This window comes from Patiria miniata, unplaced genomic scaffold (genome assembly GCF_015706575.1).
Source record: "Patiria miniata isolate m_02_andy unplaced genomic scaffold, ASM1570657v1 HiC_scaffold_24, whole genome shotgun sequence".
NCBI classification, from domain to species: domain Eukaryota; kingdom Metazoa; phylum Echinodermata; class Asteroidea; order Valvatida; family Asterinidae; genus Patiria; species Patiria miniata.
The window spans coordinates 16867443-16886673 of record NW_024037063.1 but is presented as its reverse complement, the minus strand read 5'-3'; the positions used below and the strand labels follow the sequence as shown (position 1 = coordinate 16886673).

The 19231-nt window shown below is 39.9% G+C and overlaps 2 protein-coding genes across 3 annotated transcripts; one reads left to right on the top strand and one right to left on the bottom strand.

Moving 5' to 3' along the window:
* The first annotated feature begins 65 nt into the window (after window positions 1-65).
* On the top strand, window positions 66-14699 carry LOC119732677 (protein brambleberry-like). 2 transcript variants are annotated; one of them, XM_038206311.1, is made up of 12 exons: window positions 66-461; window positions 1350-1478; window positions 2255-2440; window positions 2843-2947; window positions 3801-3918; window positions 4724-4840; window positions 5381-5560; window positions 7037-7243; window positions 8317-8473; window positions 9721-9924; window positions 10870-11055; window positions 12759-14699. In XM_038206311.1, exons 1-12 carry the CDS (start codon window positions 198-200, stop codon window positions 12898-12900), a joined length of 1995 nt encoding a protein of 664 aa, XP_038062239.1. In that variant the 5' UTR covers window positions 66-197; the 3' UTR covers window positions 12901-14699. The 2 variants fall into 2 exon arrangements, with proteins under 2 accessions (XP_038062239.1, XP_038062240.1); XM_038206312.1 differs by having other exon boundaries at window positions 198-461; window positions 9724-9924; window positions 12759-12900.
* On the bottom strand, window positions 13818-18857 carry LOC119732678 (clumping factor A-like). The gene is made up of 2 exons (XM_038206313.1): window positions 17241-18857; window positions 13818-15345 (listed from the first exon to the last, which is right to left on the bottom strand). The coding sequence occupies exons 1-2, from the start codon at window positions 18563-18565 to the stop codon at window positions 14826-14828; spliced, it is 1845 nt and encodes a 614-aa protein (XP_038062241.1). The 5' UTR covers window positions 18566-18857; the 3' UTR covers window positions 13818-14825.
* Window positions 18858-19231: the final 374 nt, after the last annotated feature.

The window sequence follows — 19231 nt, the reverse complement described above, 5'->3', positions numbered from 1 at the left end:
AAAACTTGACCAATCAGAAAGAGCTTTACGCGGAATGATTAAAAGCTGTCCAATCAAATTAGACGTAAGTAATTGCAGACTCTGTGGCGCAATATTTCAACTCTTGGTGCGCACAAGCGCAGCTACTGTCGTAAAATATCGACTGTTTTGAAGAAAACTTTCAAGACAAAATCATCTTTTGCAAGACTGACACAAACATGAAATTGCTTTTTGTAATTGGGATCCTTCCTGTGCTGTGTTTGGGAGTTGATGGGTCGTTTATTTCATGGATTTTTGGCGGAGAGAGTTCGCCTCGACCCGAGATCTCGGATGAGCAGACGACTTCGGACCCTTCGGCGGGTTCTTCTGCGGCAAGTTCCCGTCGGGCGCCTTTTGAAATGAAGTCGGCAGAGCACAGATTTTTGAAGGCGGGCGAAGACTATATGGCTGGATTGTCTGAACTGGATACGTGTCATCATAGGGTAGGTGTGGTAATCCTTACTTTTAGGACCCCTTTCCTATATAAGGTTAAAAGACTCACCAAAACAGCTGACTATGACACTCAAAAGTGACATTCTGATATTTATTGACACATTTGAACATTTGGCAATGACACCTCTTGAATATCAGCAGGTTTGATTTTGTAGAAAGAGGGCAGGGTTTTGATTTATGAGGGGTTAAAGACGACGATGACAAACAGAAAATAAATTTAAAAAGCAAGATGGCGAACTGCAAAAAAAGGTAGGAAAGTCACATTTTCTTTGAAAGTGCTTTCAAAATTATAACTAACATGAGTTTGTCTGAAGAAAAAAGACTTCTTTAGCCTGCAAAAGTCACTTTGGTACTGGACAGTCATCTGCAAAAGTCAGTTTTGAACAGAACTCGTACAAAATAGAGGTGTCCTAAAAGTAAGGATTACCGTAGGTGTCATCATCACCAAGAGAGTTCTAGCGCCCCAGTTTACTGGGGCTAGTATTTTATGTCATTTTTTGGGGGAAAGAATGTTGCACCCTGACGCCAATTCAGCAGTTGTGTACACAGTCAATGGAGAGTCAAGAAAATTTTCGAAGTATTTCCTAAAATTGGAAATGTTTCTCAGTCACTGACTCACTGTTAATTCAATATTTTTTTCTAGCTTTTAAGTCATCACCCAAGCTTGGTCGCACCAAGGAAGAAATAGTAGTATAAACAACATGAACATGTTGCATATTAAAATTAATTTCAAGGTTTTTGTGTGCATGCATTCATGGCATTTGCTTCAACTAGTTCAATTTTTACCATAATTGGTATGAAGGAAACACCACTTAACTGGTTTACTCAAGTTAATATAACATTTTTTTCATACGTGTAGTTTGTCTTTTTTTCCCTAGGTGATTGCCGACTTGGAGACATCTTGCAATGACATTACAGAGGAGGAATTAGGCAAATTGGGCGTGGCACTTCTGAACTGTCAGTCACAATCTGAAGGGCGCCCAACATTCACTTGCACCAAGGATATGGTAAAGGGGATAAAGGGAAAGACAGATATAGGCACAAACAAGTGTGTATGCTTGTATCTTGATGTGCCGGTACTCAATTTGTGTGAATGATTACATAAACATTTGAACTCTAGATCTCCCTTTCAAATTTCAAACTGTTCACAATATCATAAATTATTATTTATATCAGGCTTCCAGCAGTAAAAATAAATCAGCGTATTGTATGCTTTTGTACAACATACCCAGACGACAGCAAGACAAGAACATGAAGAAGGAACAGATGACAGCAAGGGATAAAAGAATATAATGCACTCGCCATGACAAAATTACACTCGTCTTCGACTCATGCAATATATTGCAATAGCTCGTGCAATGTATTCTTGTATCCACCTCAAAGCCATCCAATATTATACAATTATATTTCCCATCACTGGACACCCATCTACAGTGTACATGTACTTAGCTTTATACCAATGAAGATGCAGTCCCCTAAACTTATCTAGCCACCCAAAAAAATGAGTATTTGAGAACATTTACAAGTTTTGAAATTGCCAACTTTTCCTTGGTTTCAAATCGTGCTTTTTTATCAATGTGAATATGAGGCCCTTAATTGTGTACACGTTCGTTTTTACTGCTATTTTTCTTGTTTGGGTCAATTTGAGTAAATCCTTGTCTTGCAATCTTGCACAGCATGTAGACATGTAGACTGGCTCTGTCAAACTTTACCAAATGACTTGCTTGACATGTTTGAAATACTAAGCCCACTCAGAGACTGTTTATTACATGTCTTTTCAAAGACTTTGGCAGAATGCACCAGAGGTATGGATGCCACAACGTGGAACACGTATCACATCATCAGTGACCGTTCCCGCTCTGTGTGCTACGGTGTACGACAGCAACAGTTCCAGCGCCAGACGCGGTACGCTGTCAACCAGCTTGCTGCCACTGCAGCCGATCAATTGAATGTTATGGAAAACCTAATGGTAAGGTTTAGCCATTGTGATAGTGTAGTCAGTGCTAGTAGAATTACCGGCATTGTGCATGAGTTTAATTTATAGCAGTGCATGTTTTATGAAGTATTTAATAAAGCATGCGTGGTGATTGCTTTTACCTAGATTGTCATGAATCAATGACAGGACAAATAAAAATCTGCATGTAGTTTCATCTGCAATTTGGTGTAAGTATGCAGTTTAAAGAGTTCATGCATCGTCAACATTGTCAATTGTTTGTGCTAACCTTACTGACCAACATTGCTTGGTGCTTCAATTTCAACTTTAAACTACATGTACATTGTAAATTCAACAGTTGAAAATGTTTGCAGCTACTGACCTGAAAGAATTCCTTGTGTATGCCTTAATCTGAAAAGCTCTCCTTTCTGGCTGCAGGATGGGCAGGATGCTCTGCAGAGTGTTGCCTCAGACACATTACAGATCATGTCAGATGGACAACAAGAGATAATTCAGAAGCAAGCAGCTATGAAGGACTCGCAGGTATCCAAAGGGTTTGCCATTTACAGCATGCAGTGTTTTCCTAGACTGTGTGAGAGAAGTTCATAAACGTACTGGCTTTCTTGGGTTGCATTAGCAACCATTCCACCATGGAGTTTACTTGAGTCAGCTGATTGAAATATATTTGTACAGAAACCAGTGACTGAAAGCCTCGTAGTACTCCATGAATTCTTCATTTAACCCTATTCATAGGGTATTTTGAATAGTAGGAACACTGTTGAACCATCAACATACAACACTTATCACAGTGTTCTGAATGTGCAAGATCTATCTGGTCAGACATCTCAAGGCCAAAAACCACCTCAGAGTCTGTGGTCACCGACTGCAACATTGATTATACATCTGTGGCATTTGTTCAGTGGGACTAGCTCTTATTGTTTCAGAATTGGCCGTTTGTGCACTGGTGTTGATGGCTCAATGCCGCAAGGTCCAACAGACTTTTACACCTGATGCACTGTGTTGCACCGTATAACTCCATGCATTGTTGCACAATGTAGTAGAGTTGATATAACAGGTTAAAATGCGGTATGGGCGCTGGGGATTCCTAATACCACTGTGAAATGTCAATGAATGTAGGTTTGTTCTTTGTCAGTTTTTTGTAAAAGAGTAGAAATTTGTTAAAACTAAGTCATATGAGAAACTCTGAATCAGTGGATATATTTTGTTATGTCTCATCTCGTACCCCAGACCTAGCTGACAACAGGCCAGTTTATTTAAAGAAAAGATCAAATGAGACAACCATTTTTCGATCTTCACTGAAGTATGAACCGACTCCTACATTTCTAAATCATGAGAGATCTATTGTAACATGCCATTGTGTATGCATGCATTCCAGGGTGAACTGCAGCAAAGCATCCAGGGGAATCTGCAGGACTTGACCAGTGAGAAGGCATTGATAGCAGCAGGCCACAGAGAGCTGGCTCAAATGACAGACAACATCAGACAACAACTAGGTGATTCACGTTTAAGCTAATTGGATTAGTAAAAGTGTCAGTCTTCTCAATACAGAAACAGACTGAACACTGTATAACATTCAAACTCTACCCCTATGGGATTGTGAAATTTTTGGTTGTATTTCCACATAATTTTTGTTTCTCATGAGCCTCTATGAAACAATTTTCCATGGCATTACCTGTCGTTCATAAATACCTAACACAGTTTACCCATTCCTATTGGTCGAGAGCCCCTCAAATGGCCGGTCTTAAATGGTTGATAAAACACCGGCTGGCTGGTCTTAAACACTTTTCCAGTGTCACATGAAATTCGGACTCCTATGAAATCCAGTCCCTTTTACCCTTTTATTGGTTGAACATTCACAATCCTCGGCACATACCATAACATGTCTAGAGGGGTGTTTAAAAAAACAAGAATAAACTTGTTGAAAAAAATTGTTGGAAATTTAAAATTTTTGACTTATATTGACTGTTTGACAGAAAAAGTATTTTTCGGCGAGGGTCATTATCAGCGTCCAGACTCCAAACCGGTCTTAAACATAGTGTCTAAAACCGGCCAAGCACATATTTATTCCCTTATTGAAAAAGAGGTTTCAAAAGTGTCAAACTGGCTTGCCTTGGCTACTGAAATTTTCTTAGAGATGTTCATATTCATGTATGTAATACAGATTTTTTTTTAACCTGTTGTTTACCTGGTAGTGATCAACTAGGATTTGATGGGACAAATTTCATAAAACGGGGGGAAAAAATAATTTGTCCTAAATTTGTCTAAAAAGTATGTTTTTTTCCTTCTTGTTCATTTCAGATAATGCTACCAAACAGTTACTGAACCAGGATCAGGATATAAGACAAAACCACAAAGAGCTACAGAAAGACCTGACAAGCATCCATCGGAAAGCTAAAGAAGCATTTGATAAATTAGGTTAGATCACAAGGCAATAAGGACATTGGTCTTAGACTAATCAGAGTCAATGGTTAAGAAGAATCATAAAAGTCGGCCAAATCCTGACATGCATGCTGAGGAACCCAACAAATTCTAGGATTTCATGTTTGGCATTTGTATTGTTGGAAAATGTTTGTTAAAGCTATCTTAATTAAGACATTATTGCTGTTGTTTATTCAACATTGTTCAGTACAGGGTGAGCAAGGTTTAAACCACTTTATGCTTTCCTGCGAGATACACATTGATGCTTTTCAACATTTTTTCGTAAAATTAATTTTAACCTCAAATTGTCCTTTTTTTTTCTTTCAGTGTAGGGACAAGCAATCAGATACATTAGAACTTGGGTGACGAATGGTGTCTTCCACAAGCACAAAAGTCTGACATTCAAATCAGTGGAGTTTGACTCTAATTCACAATACAAACTATGTTAAAAGAAATATGTGTATGTGATGAACCTTGCTGTTAATGGTCAAATAAACTGTTGATTAAAACTCTGATGTTTTGAAATGTTTCTTCCAGATGGAAACATGCAGCATGTGACGTTTTTCCAAGATGAAACGTTCCAGTACTACAAGGAAACCATAGATAACCTGAAGAAGATGAACGATACTATCAACTACCTGCTAAACCTGGTTAACGACATGCAAACTGGGATTGATGAACGGCTTGGCTGGTTAACCTCCCTTGTGGGTGGTTTAGGTGAGTGTTAATTGAAGCCAGATTGCAACTCACTTCTGTTGTAATTATGACTTCAAATCAGCAGATTGTAGAAGTGTATTACAGTATGTACATAGGATCGTAAGATTTACTTCTGTACATATGGACTATAATCTGGCATTCATAAATACCTCAGACAGTTTAGCCATTCCTATTGGTCGAGAGCCTGTCACGTGGCCGGTCTTAAACGGATGATAAAGACATGGCTAGCTGGTCTTAAACACTTTTCCAGTGTCACATAAAATGTGGACTCCTAAAAATCCAGTGCCTCTTACCGTTTCATTGGTTGAACGTTCACAATCCTCACGTAGGCATGCGCAACACTACCAGCGAGTCAGAATTTTATAGTTCTAAATTCAAAACGCAACGCACCAGGTGCGTTCTGCGCAACATCGCACAGAACGTGCTACGCGCGCGTCAATCTCCATAAAGGGTTGTTTACATCCTACTCGCCAGCTGAACACTCCATTATTTTGCCAGAAGGATGTTTCAAAAAGCTGGAGTGAACTTGTTGATCAAAATCGGGATTTTTTTGAACGAATTCCTTGATTTTTTGTACCGGAAAGGTATTTATGAATGGGAATAAATATGTGCGCGGTCGGTATTTATCACTCTGTTTAAGACTGCTTAGAGTCTGGGTGCTGATAATTACCCTCGCCTCCGGCTCGGGTAATTATCAGCACCCAGACTCTAAGCAGTCTTAAACAGAGTGATTAAAACCTCTCGAGCACACATTTATTCCCTTAATAACAATAAGAAGTCATTACAAGGTGATAACATGCTTGCCAGCAGGTCATACATGTACATGCACAGACTCTATGCTCCTTTGACCAATGGGGCTTCCAAAATGTTCATTTGCCTTTGTTTCATGATTTAAGAAACCCGCATGGGCATGGTGGTACCCCAATAATGGGTTCTAATAGACAAATTTGAACGTAAGCAAAGGCTTCCATTCTAAATCATTGTGTTACTTTAAGGATTTTTTTTTTTTTTACCCTCCAATACAAACATACGCAGTCAAAATCAATCAAGTGACTGTTTTCAACCCGTAAGAATTCCCAGCTCAAGTAAAGCAAGATTGACTGCCTTGGCCTGCTTAAGTAACTTGATGCAGCTATGCTTTTACTCCGGGTGAGTGATAAAACAGCTGTGACCACAACTTGCCTGCTTGTCTGTTGACCCAGTTTGACTAGTCACAGTGTTTGCTTGGCATATGATCTGACTGCTGGTGACTACAATGTAGCCTTTGATAAAAGTATAGCAGAGGAAGTGGAAGTGAATTTTGACTGTCTGTGACTGCTTAAATAATAGGAGAGTTAATCCTCGCTACAAAAGAGAGCTCTGAAGATCTTGATTTCTCTATGCTAGTTTGAAATCTGTTGGACATCTGGTTGATTGATATCCTAAGATTAAACAGCATTCTAAACCCATGCATGAGTGTCACTGTTTTCTGTTCAGGTGAGAATCTGACCCTGTTGTCTACCTGTGTTACCCACTGTGCCTATTTCCTCCTGGCCTCTCTCTGTGTGACCTTCCTGCATACACCCACCTTCTCCCGCATCGTCCTGCTGCTCCTGGTCCCACTCAATGCAATCTCTGAGGTCAAGCACGGAGCCAGCCTGGACTTCTCTGGCCTGACCATCCTCATTACAGGAGTGGTTCTTGGTAAGTTTGTGGACTCCATTTTTCCTGTTCTGTTTATTGTTTTCTTTTTTATCATTCTTTTTTTTTCTTTTTAGCTGCGAGATAACAGCTCAAACAAATCATCATGTCTCTCTGTTAGTAACAAACACTGACATTGTCTACTGCTCCTGCATATTTTGACCGATTTCAACCGAACTTTGTCAAAAGTATCAGTAGCCCAGCAACATATATGTCACATGACCAAATTGGGGTCAAATGTCATCATGGGGTCACGGTCAAAAAGCTGAATTTTTTTTTGACATGAATTCGTTTGCCCGCAGCTTCTGAGATATTTCCAATCGAACGTGTTTATCAATTAAGTCATTGCATTCAAGTACAAATGTGTGTGTAATAAATTTTGTCCACTCACCATGCATACATGTACATGTAAGGTCATGTTCTTCACATTCATGTGACCCACTAACACCACCTCAACCCTGCTGAAACAGGCACTTTTTGTTTCAGTACCAAACTACATGTATATTTCAAATTAGGTTTTTGCCCTTCACCGACGTATAAACACTGTATGCTCAGTGTGTTAATTTCCTCCTGAGCAAAAGTTGGAAAAATCACTCGGGTGGGACTCGAACCCACGACCTCCTGCTTTCTAGTGCAGATGTCTAACCACTCGACCACCGAGCTAACGGGATCGGTTTTTCCAACTTCCACTTGGGAGGTAACACACTGAGTACACAGTGTTTATACGTCGGCGAAGGGCAAAAACCTAATTTGATCTACATCACCCCGACGCAAAATTCCATCTTACATGTATATTGGTAATTCAAACTGATCCAGGGTACAACTTTGTATGCAAAAAGCATTGCAGGTACATGTATGCGCGATGAGAATAATTGTGGATTTTATATATTGATTGTGTACTACAAAACTATAATGATGGCTTCAACTTGGAGGCACTTATGAATCAATCTTTAAGGATAATTAAAATGTCACATGTACACGTATTATTAACATGGTCAAGTGATTTCACACATACAAAAAACAATCAAAATCAAAAGTACTTTGAAAAATAAATGTTAACCCTTTATTACTTTCAGCCAACTGGGTTGTGCTGCTGATCTTGAAGTATCAAGGCAGTTGGAATGCAGCCCTAGGCACTAAACCACCTGCAGACTATACTCCTGCCTCTCCATGCCAATGCAAGCATGTCACTCCCAGATTTATCATGCCACCTGCAGTCAATAGATCCCTGGGGTAAGTCCCAATGCCTTCGCTAGCCGCTTGGTATATTTGTGCTTAAGCATCATTTTATATTCTTCTCAGTGTAGGAAATGAAGAGAAAATGGTTCAAACTTTGTGATGTGGCCTAGGACAAGTAAACTGTATCTCATGGACATCAACACCTTGTAGTGAATGAGTGAAGCATCAAAGTAGTCAAAATTCAATTTCTCAGGATTTAAGAATATACAGTTAGCTTCTTTTTTTTTCCAAGAACAAGGTTGCTACAAACATATCTATGACTTACTCAAGATTACAAGAACTTAGATTTACATTTCTTATACAGGGTGCCCCCCAAAAAATGTGTAGAGGGTGTACACAATTCTCATAATTTATAGGGGGAAAAATCAAATTCAATTATAGAATTGATGAGCCCAAACATTTTCTTTCTTGTGAAATTTTTTTGTTGGATTCGGTTCGGTGGTTTTGAAACAAAGGCTATTAATGTAACACCAGTCCATTTTGCTCCATTCCAAGTTTGACAATGCATACATTGAGAGCGTACACAATGTGTTTCTGTTTTCTCAGGCCCGCCCCTGCCTGAATGTCCTGAGTCACTTTGAACTGTTATAACAGGTGTTGGAGACACTCCTTTGTTATAAGTAAAGAAGATATTATATGTACATATTAGCCACAGTAAACAATGAAAAAAGTCAACAATAGTATTCCTCCTGTTTAGTTTAGTAATTTAATCAAAAAGCCAATTTAAGCTCAATGTTAAACTTTGAATGGTGCAAAATAGTACAATGTACTGTGCTACATAATTTTTATTTGCAAACCCAGTGAACCGAATCCGATGGAAATTTTACAGAAAATAGTACAATAAATATGCCTTACGATTTTGGAAGAAAAGTGGAAATAACATTGGATATTTAAAACATTCTGCTACAACCCTGAGAGGGACATTTTATTCTGGGACAACCTGTATTGTCAAACTTGGAATGGAGCAAAATGGACTGGTGTTACATTAACGGTCTTCGTTTCAAAACCACTGAACCGAATCCAACAAAAACTTCACACAAGAAAGAAACATGTTGGGGCTCATCAATTCTATAATTGAATTTGATTTTTTTTTTCTCATAAATTACGAGAATTCTGTATACCCTCCAGAGGGACTTTTTGGGGACACCTCGTACAGAACTTAAAGTTTGAGCTTAAACTGAAGTATCTAAGAAAAGTTCCCCTTGAACAATATACATACATGTATGTCTTTTTTTCACTAGAAGTCTTGGCGACTTTTCTGATGATGAGGACTACACCTTGCCCACTGACCTGTCAGCCATAACTGGGGAGCATACCTCTCATATGTTCAACAGCGGCATGCTGTCTGAGTCTAGTGCCTTCAGTAATGACACTACATTGACTGGCTCTAATGTGACAGATAATTGGTTCACTACACTCAACAATGACAAGTCAGTCGACAAAATGTAAGTTAGCAGCTATGATGTTGGCTTGAAGCTCAGCAAATCCTTCTATCTGTTTTGTATATGTATCCGTCAATAACATGAGTTTAACTTCAGCATATGTACATGCATTGATTGACTCCATTGTTTCATAGTTTCTCTTCCTGGATAGGGAATTGTTGTTTCTCGCTATGAACCAATGAACATTTATCTTAGAATCTAACAACTCAACTTAAAGCTATAGTCCATCATTTGCAGCCATCCGAAAAAGTAACTGGCGTATTATTGTTGAAAAACATACTTGGTTGAAAGATCGATTGAACGATTAGTAGTTCGTTTTGTTATTCGGCGCAGGGCGCGCAAGCATTGGCACGACGCACAGGCGCGCGCGGTTGCTATAATTCGTCGGATCAGTGCGCGACATCGCGTATAGCCATGATAGCTGCAATTCAAAACAATTCAAAACATGATTCAGCAACTTTTGATTTGAAATTGAGATCCTAGAATGCTGTTTTTCTCGGAATATACAGCTGAAGCTGAGCTGAAACTTCATCAGGTTAGTTGTTCAGTACCCTTCTTTAGATTTTGAACACTTTCGTTGCTTCAAACGAACAAAATGCACAAATGATGGACTATATCTGTAAGCTTGATCTTCTTGTTTTGTTAACCAACAGATTTGCTAACCAAGACATAACCCTCATTTTCTGTTATCATTTTTAATTCATTCAACTTTAAAATTTTGAATTGCTAACTTCTACGGATCGTTTTCAAATCCGTTTCCATATATTTCAAATAAAGAATTGTGTCAGGCATGTTTGCTGCGTTGTGAACTAGCTGCGTTTCAGGTCATGAAATACTAGAGCATACATGTATGATAATCATAAAAACCTTCCCTACTTACATTGACCTATCTGCCATACTTTGTAAATCTGCTTTTCTTATCTAAGACTATTTATTCATGTTTGTCAGGAATGACGTCAGAGGAACTCCCATGGACTCCTCCCTCAAGACCCCAATGCCTTCATCTCCATCCATCCTGGGCTTTGGTGACTTGAGACACACCAACCCAGCCAGAAGACATCTTGCTGCAGCCCTGCAAGAGCTTCCCAAGCCTGTGCCATCACCACGGAGTCAGAGAGAGGGTACACCATCCAGGTACATTGTATAAATGTCCTGTAGCTTCAGTGCACAACTACCCCCTCAACGTTGACAATGAGAGAGTTAAGCCCAGTTCATACTGTACTGCGAATGTGAATACGAAGCGAATTGACATCAGCAAGCATTCGCTGTGAAATTCGGCGGAGTTGAAATGTGTTCAAGTTTTGTGAATTCGCAGCACGAAAACTTGCCGACGTAAAAAATCTGTGTTCGCGTTCGCTTTCACGCTGAGTGTGAACCGGCTTTTAGGCAGACTCATACAAGGCTCACGCAAAAACGCTACCAGTGTTGTAGTCGAGTCCATCAACAGATCCCACAAGTCCATCAAATCACTAGCTACAAGTATTCAATTTAACTGTAACAAAGGCATTCCTTTGTCATTGTTCATCCTGTTACTTGTGTCTGGACTTGTGTCTGGACTTGTGAACAAAGGAGTTATAAAAGGACTTGTGAAAGGATTTGGGAAAAGGCTGGACTACAACACTGGATGCTACATGTTTGTGCACATTCAGAATATAATAAGTCATTCGTACTAGGTATCATAAGTACAGAGAATACCATAATATGATTCATTCAAGGAGCTCATGAGTATTCACAAATGGCCATCTTCTGTCATGAAGGGAGTTCATTAGCCTCATTCCATGGACAACTAAATTTGGCACAATGTCCAAGTGTCCACTGTAATAGCCATATCTTGGCCAACATGTTGTTTAGTCAACTTGAGGTACTCCTGCAATAATTGTCTACAGTATCTTTGTAGCCTGCATTTCATGCATGTACCTGTACTTAATATCTCTTTTGTTTGTCATTCCCAATGAATATCTGTGGGCTTATAGAAGCTACATTGGTTCAGAGGTTTTATATCAGTCTGTGATTTCATTAAATAGGGTAACAATGTATTCCTCCTTAAAGAGGTCTGTGCTCTTCGGCAAATTCATGGGTTTTTTTTTTCATACAGACAAATGTTAACCATTTATGCTTTCAATCTAAACGCAAACCCCAAAACTGCCTTATTTTGTCTCTATTTTGGGCATCTGCAACCCTCTGAAACAAGGCCTTTAAAGTTTGGGTTGCTTTCACGCAGTAAATACATTTATTACATTGTATGTTATATACGCAAATGTACAGTGTAGTGCAAGTACTAATGGGAAAGGGTTAGGCAGTGTACAACATTGGCAAGCATTAAAATTGGAGCATCCTGTGAAATTATGGCACCCGGTATATTGCCAATTTCTAAAACAGCTGGATTTTTTTATCAGTTTTCAACGATGGTTTGCAAACCAAAAAAAATGACTCTTTCAGTTCACCTCTTGGTTATAATTGGTTACACATTTGTGAAGTGATGCAAGCCAGCTAGTCAGGTTCCCTGACCTGACAATTTCCTAAATTATCTATAAATTGCTCTGTTTTGTCTGAAGTAGGTTTAGGGACCTAGACGACCAGAACAGCATTTTTTATTTCTTGGTTTTTCCATCATCCGTCAACACAAAACTTTACACAGGGTGTGGGGTTTAAAAATATTTGCTACAAAATACCAGCCCAAAAAATCCGTCTGTTTCAGAAAATTACAGCAAAACCAAATGTTTTATATAATACTTCTTTTAGTTTAAGTCATCATGAAGTGCTGTTTTTCCACACTTAGTTTGTTTGAAGTGCAGTGTAATGACCTTGAATGGTTAATTTGGTTCTTTCCTTCTCAGTTCTAGACCAAGTACCCCTGGGAGTTCCCGAGCTAGCACCCCAGGCAAGCGACTCTGTAATGGCATCACCAAATCAGGCCAGCCCTGCCGCCTGGCATGCAGCCAGGGATCAGATTATTGCTTCCGTCATGCTGACAACTGAACCATGTGAGCTTGCTTCAGAGAATTACTTATCCATGCCACGGAAAAGCTGCATTAAAAAGTTGTTTGCCTTAATTGCTTAGAAACTATTGCATATAAACAGATTATACCTGAGTTTAGAGTTTTGTATTTTGTGTATAACCCATGCATGTGTATCTTGCTTGGAAAATCAAAAACAATCATTTATTAATCTTAAAATCACAATATTATTACATCTTTACGTTACCCTTGTTTGTAAGACAAAAGAGGAGGAAAGATATTTATTAACTTTGGAGAAATCCTTGGTAAAAGTTTGTTTCCAACAGTGATTTTGAAACAAACAACTTAATATGGCACGTGAAAGGTTGACAAAATCGAATGTTTGTGAAAAGCAAAACATCTAAAATGTTTTTCTGTAAATTTCAATGACGTGTCCAGTGTTAACTTGTGTTTCTCTGAATTTACAGTTAATCTGAATTCATTTTGATCAATAAATCATTCCCCTGTCGTGTACATTTTTAAGTACTCAAATAGCCAATTCATTTTTGGATCAATAGTTCAAACTATAAATTATGTCAACAACAGAAGTTTAAAAGAACCAACCATAAAATGTACTCACCTTTTCAGAACATTGGGCTTGACATTATTTTCACCAAGTAATGCAGATTTGTGTGTTTGTCTTCCATGGGGGAAAGGTTTTGTATATAGTGCGTAGATATTTTTTAGGGTTTTGGCTTCAGAACTTTTTTGATCGGGTGAAGTTGCATTCTCTGAAAGGATATTCACCAAGTGGTTTTCCATGAATGGAATTTTAGAAAGTAACGGAATAACCCACACAATTGATTGTTTGAATGACATCCTAGTAGTAATTACTGCATGCCCATTCAATAATTTGCTTTTACGTTAATCATGCATCAGACAAAAATAATTAGTCAGAGGTACAGTCACAGCACATCACATTTATTATATATATTCAATTGTTTATTTGTAGCTGCCAGTTCGAAAAAAGGAACAAAAATGGAAATAATTTTTGCAAAGATTTTCTATGATAAAAGAAAGACACTATAATTAAAATGAAAGTGTAAGAATGTCTAAAGCGTCACTTTATAACTCACAGAATATTATGCTGTCTGATTGGCTTTAATTTCTAATTGTTGAGGCGCTAATCACATACTTTATTTCTGTTTAATCATTTTCTTCAAACTGATGCATTTCTTTTGTTAATTTTTCAAGAAACTTTAGCCCGAGTATTATAATAATTATGGGGATTTTTGCTTTAGTGCCAAGTTATGGTATGTTGTTCCGTGTACAATGCACTTAAGATGCATTCCCTGTGCTTTTTTTCGAGTTTCACCTCTAAACATAGATTAGTATTTTCAATTGCTATTTTTTGAGGAATAGAGAAGTTATTCACTTGTGAATGAGAGACATCGAATGAAAAAATCCAACATTTTTAGTTTTGAATTATCTTCCGAAAAAAACATGATTTATTGACTGCCAGATTTTTTACCTCTCACAGGGCGGGGTCATGTGAGGCTCAAAATGAAATTTCTTTTTTTTAATAGGGTCGCAGACGCTCAAAATTAGAATCAAATACATTTTTTATTAAAACAAAACATACAAATTGGAAATTTGTTCTGAGAAAAAAAATAACAATTTTGGGGAGAGCACGGGGTATACTTCTTTAAATCTGTAAATAACTTAAAGCCGTTTCTTGGTTTCATATTAAATCGTGGAATGTTAATGCAATAATCTATATCAGAGTTTGTGGTCAGTGCAAATTCCGTATGCTGTAAATAAAGACATGAAAACATTTTGAAAGCATTTCAGGTGCGATTTTGTGGGTTTTTGTTTTGAGCCTTAAAGAGTTTTAATTGTGTGTACAGGTATGGTTGTATAAAAAAAAAAACCGGAGTGAAAGAATTATGAAGAAATTTGACCCACTTCTCAAAGTATAACACATGCCTTGGACGTTGCTTGCCCCTTCATCACCTTCTGTTGTGCACCATTGTCCCCTGCACCCTTCTGCACCATTGGGTGATGGGTGCCCGAAAAGTCAAAGTGGTTTTCCCGAGTGTCCGTGTGTGGCGGACTCTTAGGCGACACCCTACCCATCCGTCCCAACCCCGATGGGCCAGCCAGGTCCTGGATACCCTTCGGTTGCCCCTCGGTCTTGGACCCGTGGCTGCTGCTGAGCGTCCCGTTCCCGGAGTCGGTGTCGGTGGAGGAAGTGCCAGCGGACGAGGCTACTGAGCGGTCGTCATCACTGGAGCCGTGAGCCTCTTGGGATGACAGGCCGCTCCCACTCACTTCGCTGCCGGAATCACTGGAAGTGTCAGAGTCCGAGTCGGAAGATGTTGCATCGTCTGAGGATGATTGTGAGTCTTCTGAGTCAGATTCTGAATACTCAGAGGAGGATCCGGAGTAGTCCGATGACGACCCAGATGATGAACTGTAGTCACTATTGCTGGAAATAAAAATTAACAATTCAACTATGATTTTCAATATAACTATCATTTTATGCAACCGTACGAGGCAATAATGTGACCGACCCCCCGGCACAAAACCAGTTACTTGGACCAATTTTTGAAAACTAGAATTTTGGGCTTAAGTGAAATGAAAGGCCATTGAATAAGTTTGATATGAGATAAGACCAAATCTGACGGAGTTGTACATGTATTCTCAGTGCCCAAGTTTTGGGCCACAGAATTTTTTTTTTTTAAATCGAGAAATTTGTCGTTAAACTTCTTCGGCAGTTCGGCTATTTACAAATTACGATGTAACTTGGCTTACATGCATAATTGAAAGTCATTTAAGTGAAATATATTCATTAATCAAACTTTTAATTAATGTCTAAATCTGAATTTCGCAAGACTTTGCTGAACAATGTATTGGCTGTATCTCCAAATGTGGCCGTGGGAGTTCCGACTGGTTTTGTGCTGGGGGTCACATACATGTATAGCCAAATGGTTTCAGGTTATCTCCAAAAAGGGATTTATATTAAGGAGGAATTTCCATAAACGCTATGGAAAAATGTTTTTCTCATTCTGTTCCACCTTCAGGTGTTTGGGCATTCGGTTTCCTCAAAGTTTAGTGTGAAAACTTGCTGTCTGTGACCATAGTGACTTGCCCCTTGAAGCTTGAAGTATACGGACTGTCATAAATTATACAAGGACGTTGCATCTAAAGTTCAATTTTTAAGTCTCTGACAACTCTGTTTACTGTGACAAATTTCCGCCATATATGAAAACATTCCTTGTGTTTTAATTCCCTCACGACCAGATTCACAAGGAGATTCTTTTTAGATCTAACATTAAAACTGAATCCACGTAAGAACTATTTCAATCTTTCAGATTTCTTTAATCCTCCCAGGTACCATGTGGAGGATTAGAACAAATCACGGCCCGCTAACATGGCAACCAAGGATCAGTGTTAACTTGGTGTCAGAACAAACCACTAGAAAGCTAAAGATAGATAGATAGAGGGACCCTTTGAAGATTTGAAAGAAGATTCCACATAAGTGTTTGCATGCCTCGTGTGAAGATGTTCTCATAACGCTAGAGGGTGATATAATGCCCGTTGAGAAAACAAATTTTCTAGGCTTCATTCGTGGCCTTCGCATTAATCCAAAAGAATAGTATCGTAGGCTGGTTCTGATTTCATTGAGTTTTTATGAAGCGGTTCAGATTTTCTGGGCACGAAAGTTTTGTTCAACGGCCCAGGTTCCAGGCAAATTTTGCATGTATAATAGGCCTATACGATGCTAATCTCTTTGTTGGCTTGAACAATCGATTTCCAAAGCCGTGTTTTAGTTGTAGGACCCTAGAAAAGGATAACCTTGTATTGGCTTCGATATGGCAATGATGTCGCGAAAAGCGAGTGAGCGATGAAACAGGGTGCTTGTAAAGAGGACAATACATGAACACGTAAAGATGTAAAATGAAAACTTGTTCAGGAATTCTCGTATAAGATGTTTTGGTGACGTTCTCAGATGCAAAATCCCGGTATAAAATTGAACCTATTCTGTTCACATACTATGTATTGGGAAAGTACGTCCTTGCAACAACCAAAACATTGTTGTGGTTTGTTTACCGTGAAGGAATTCATATAATATTATTTTGCGCAAATTGTTGGATTTGGGAAAACAGCAGAAAAATCATCAACGTTTTTTTTATGCGCTTACATTTATATGTAATCTCACGAATATGAACCGGGTGGGAAGTTTATTTCACATATGCCTCGACTTGCGGTTGCCTCAGTGTTTTTAAAATGATTGTCAGTATTTAACTCCGCAGCTTAAGTATTTCCATTTCTCTTTAGTTACATTTGTATTTCTACTCGTATGTTAAGCCTTGTACAAACCTGCTGTAAGAATCCGAATCCTGACTTCCCAGTCGACTTCGGCCACCGGTCATACTACTCATGGACGCCGCACTGATTGGCGATCCTCCTGCACTGCTCCTCCGACGCCCGCTGGCCAAACTCCCCCGCCGGCTCTCTGACGGCCTTGCGGCGTCTTCAACCACGGAGAACTGTACTCTTGAGTTCAATCGCTTCACCAGTTGTTTCTCTTTGATCAGGGTCATCTGCTGGTGCATGTCTTGTATCGAGGTGCTGATGGATAATCGCCTTAAATGAGCGTCCAAGGATGCAGTACTATTACCCCTGGCGCGGCTTGACCCAGAGCCTACGGATTGCCTTGGAGATGATCCCCTTAATGAGGATCTTCGCGAGCCGTAGCCTCCTGTCGAGCCATCTTGAAAGTTTCTTCCTTGAGCCTTTTGAAGTTTTGCCAAGGCTTTCTGGTTCTTGAGTAATGTGATGGCATGGTGCATCTCGTGAATGGAGGCAAGGGAAGCTCTCCTAAGCGTAGCTTCGTAGCTCAGACCGTCCCTATCTGCCATGGATCCTTCGAACACATCTCTCGACTTCTCCCCCATGTCCGGAGGAGGGTAGGACTGGTAGGCCGGACCCGATGCCTGATGATACCTCCGAGATGTCGACTGGGGTGGGAAGGACCTCCGCCCAGACATCGAAGTGTTTCCATCAGCCGATGCCCGGCGAATGTGTCCCACATACCCGTCCGCGCTATTCCGCCGCCATGGCTTGGGAGTTTTCCGTATTACCACTGCGTCTGATACAGTGGACAGTCGCCTCGGGTTGAAATCCATTAGAGACGAGACAGTCGAGTCGCTTCTTTGCAGACTGACAATGGAAACTCTACGTCTGGGAGGCTCGTCGTAAGACGATTTCCCCACAAGCGAAGATGAGGATGATCGCCGATTATATAAAGCCGGTGGTGTTTCAGAAGCTGATGAGAAAGATACCCGTCTTCCAGCCGTTGGAGGATAACTCTGCCTGACTTCTCCCCGGAAGTCATCGCAGACTGCATCCTCCGCGATGGTTGCGAACTCCGAGGCAACCGACACCCGGGATATGCTGGAGTCACTCCGCTTCATCGGGCGAGGACGCGGTGGTAGGGGCGCGGGTGATTGAGACCGAATGGCAGGCATCGTCTCCTTCCTTGTCACGGTGATACTTTTCCGGCGTTTTCCTCGCTTGTAGCGCACGGGTGCCTCCATGTTCTTATCCTTGGCCCTGTAGCGATCCATGTCACCACTGAATACAGCTGCAATACCGCCATAAGCATCCACGTAGACGGGTCCCGAATTTCTCCTTGCGTTCATAGTGTGAAAAATCACTTCAATTTTATATCTTATATCTCATCACAGTTGTCAAAAACTATTACCACTACATTTTCTGATCCGTTCAATCTTGACATTTAATAATTGTCAGTCCGAGGTTACTTCTATCATCAGTTTATGGCATGCATGAACGAATTAGAAATACATGTACCGCTCTCATACCGTGGCTTGTCCGTCGTGAGGGTGTATTTGCCCCCGTTGTTAGGGAGCAACAGGACCGGTCGATACTTGAAGCCCCATGACTGCAGTGCCAAACACATACAGTGAGGCAAGTAGACTCGCTAATCCCCCAAGTATTGGCGGCCTTTTGTTGTAGGGGGGCGTCTTGTGGAGAGTGTTGGCAATCAACATGGTATAGCCAACAGTTGTGTATTTAATCACGGTGACTTGTTTGGCTTAACCCATCCTTTGTAGGTAAATAGCCATCTAGTTAAAGTACTTATGACGGTTACAGGCGTAAGGTTTATAAGGTTTTAACAAAAACCGCTTTGTAATTAAGCAAATCATTCTTGCGCCTTTAAAGCCTGATCATACTTCATGCGAATGCGATGCGAATTTGACGTCACGAAGCATTTCCTGCGAAATTGCCGGAGTTGAAATGTGTTCAACTTTTGCAAATTCGCAGCGCGAAAACTCCCGCTGTTCACA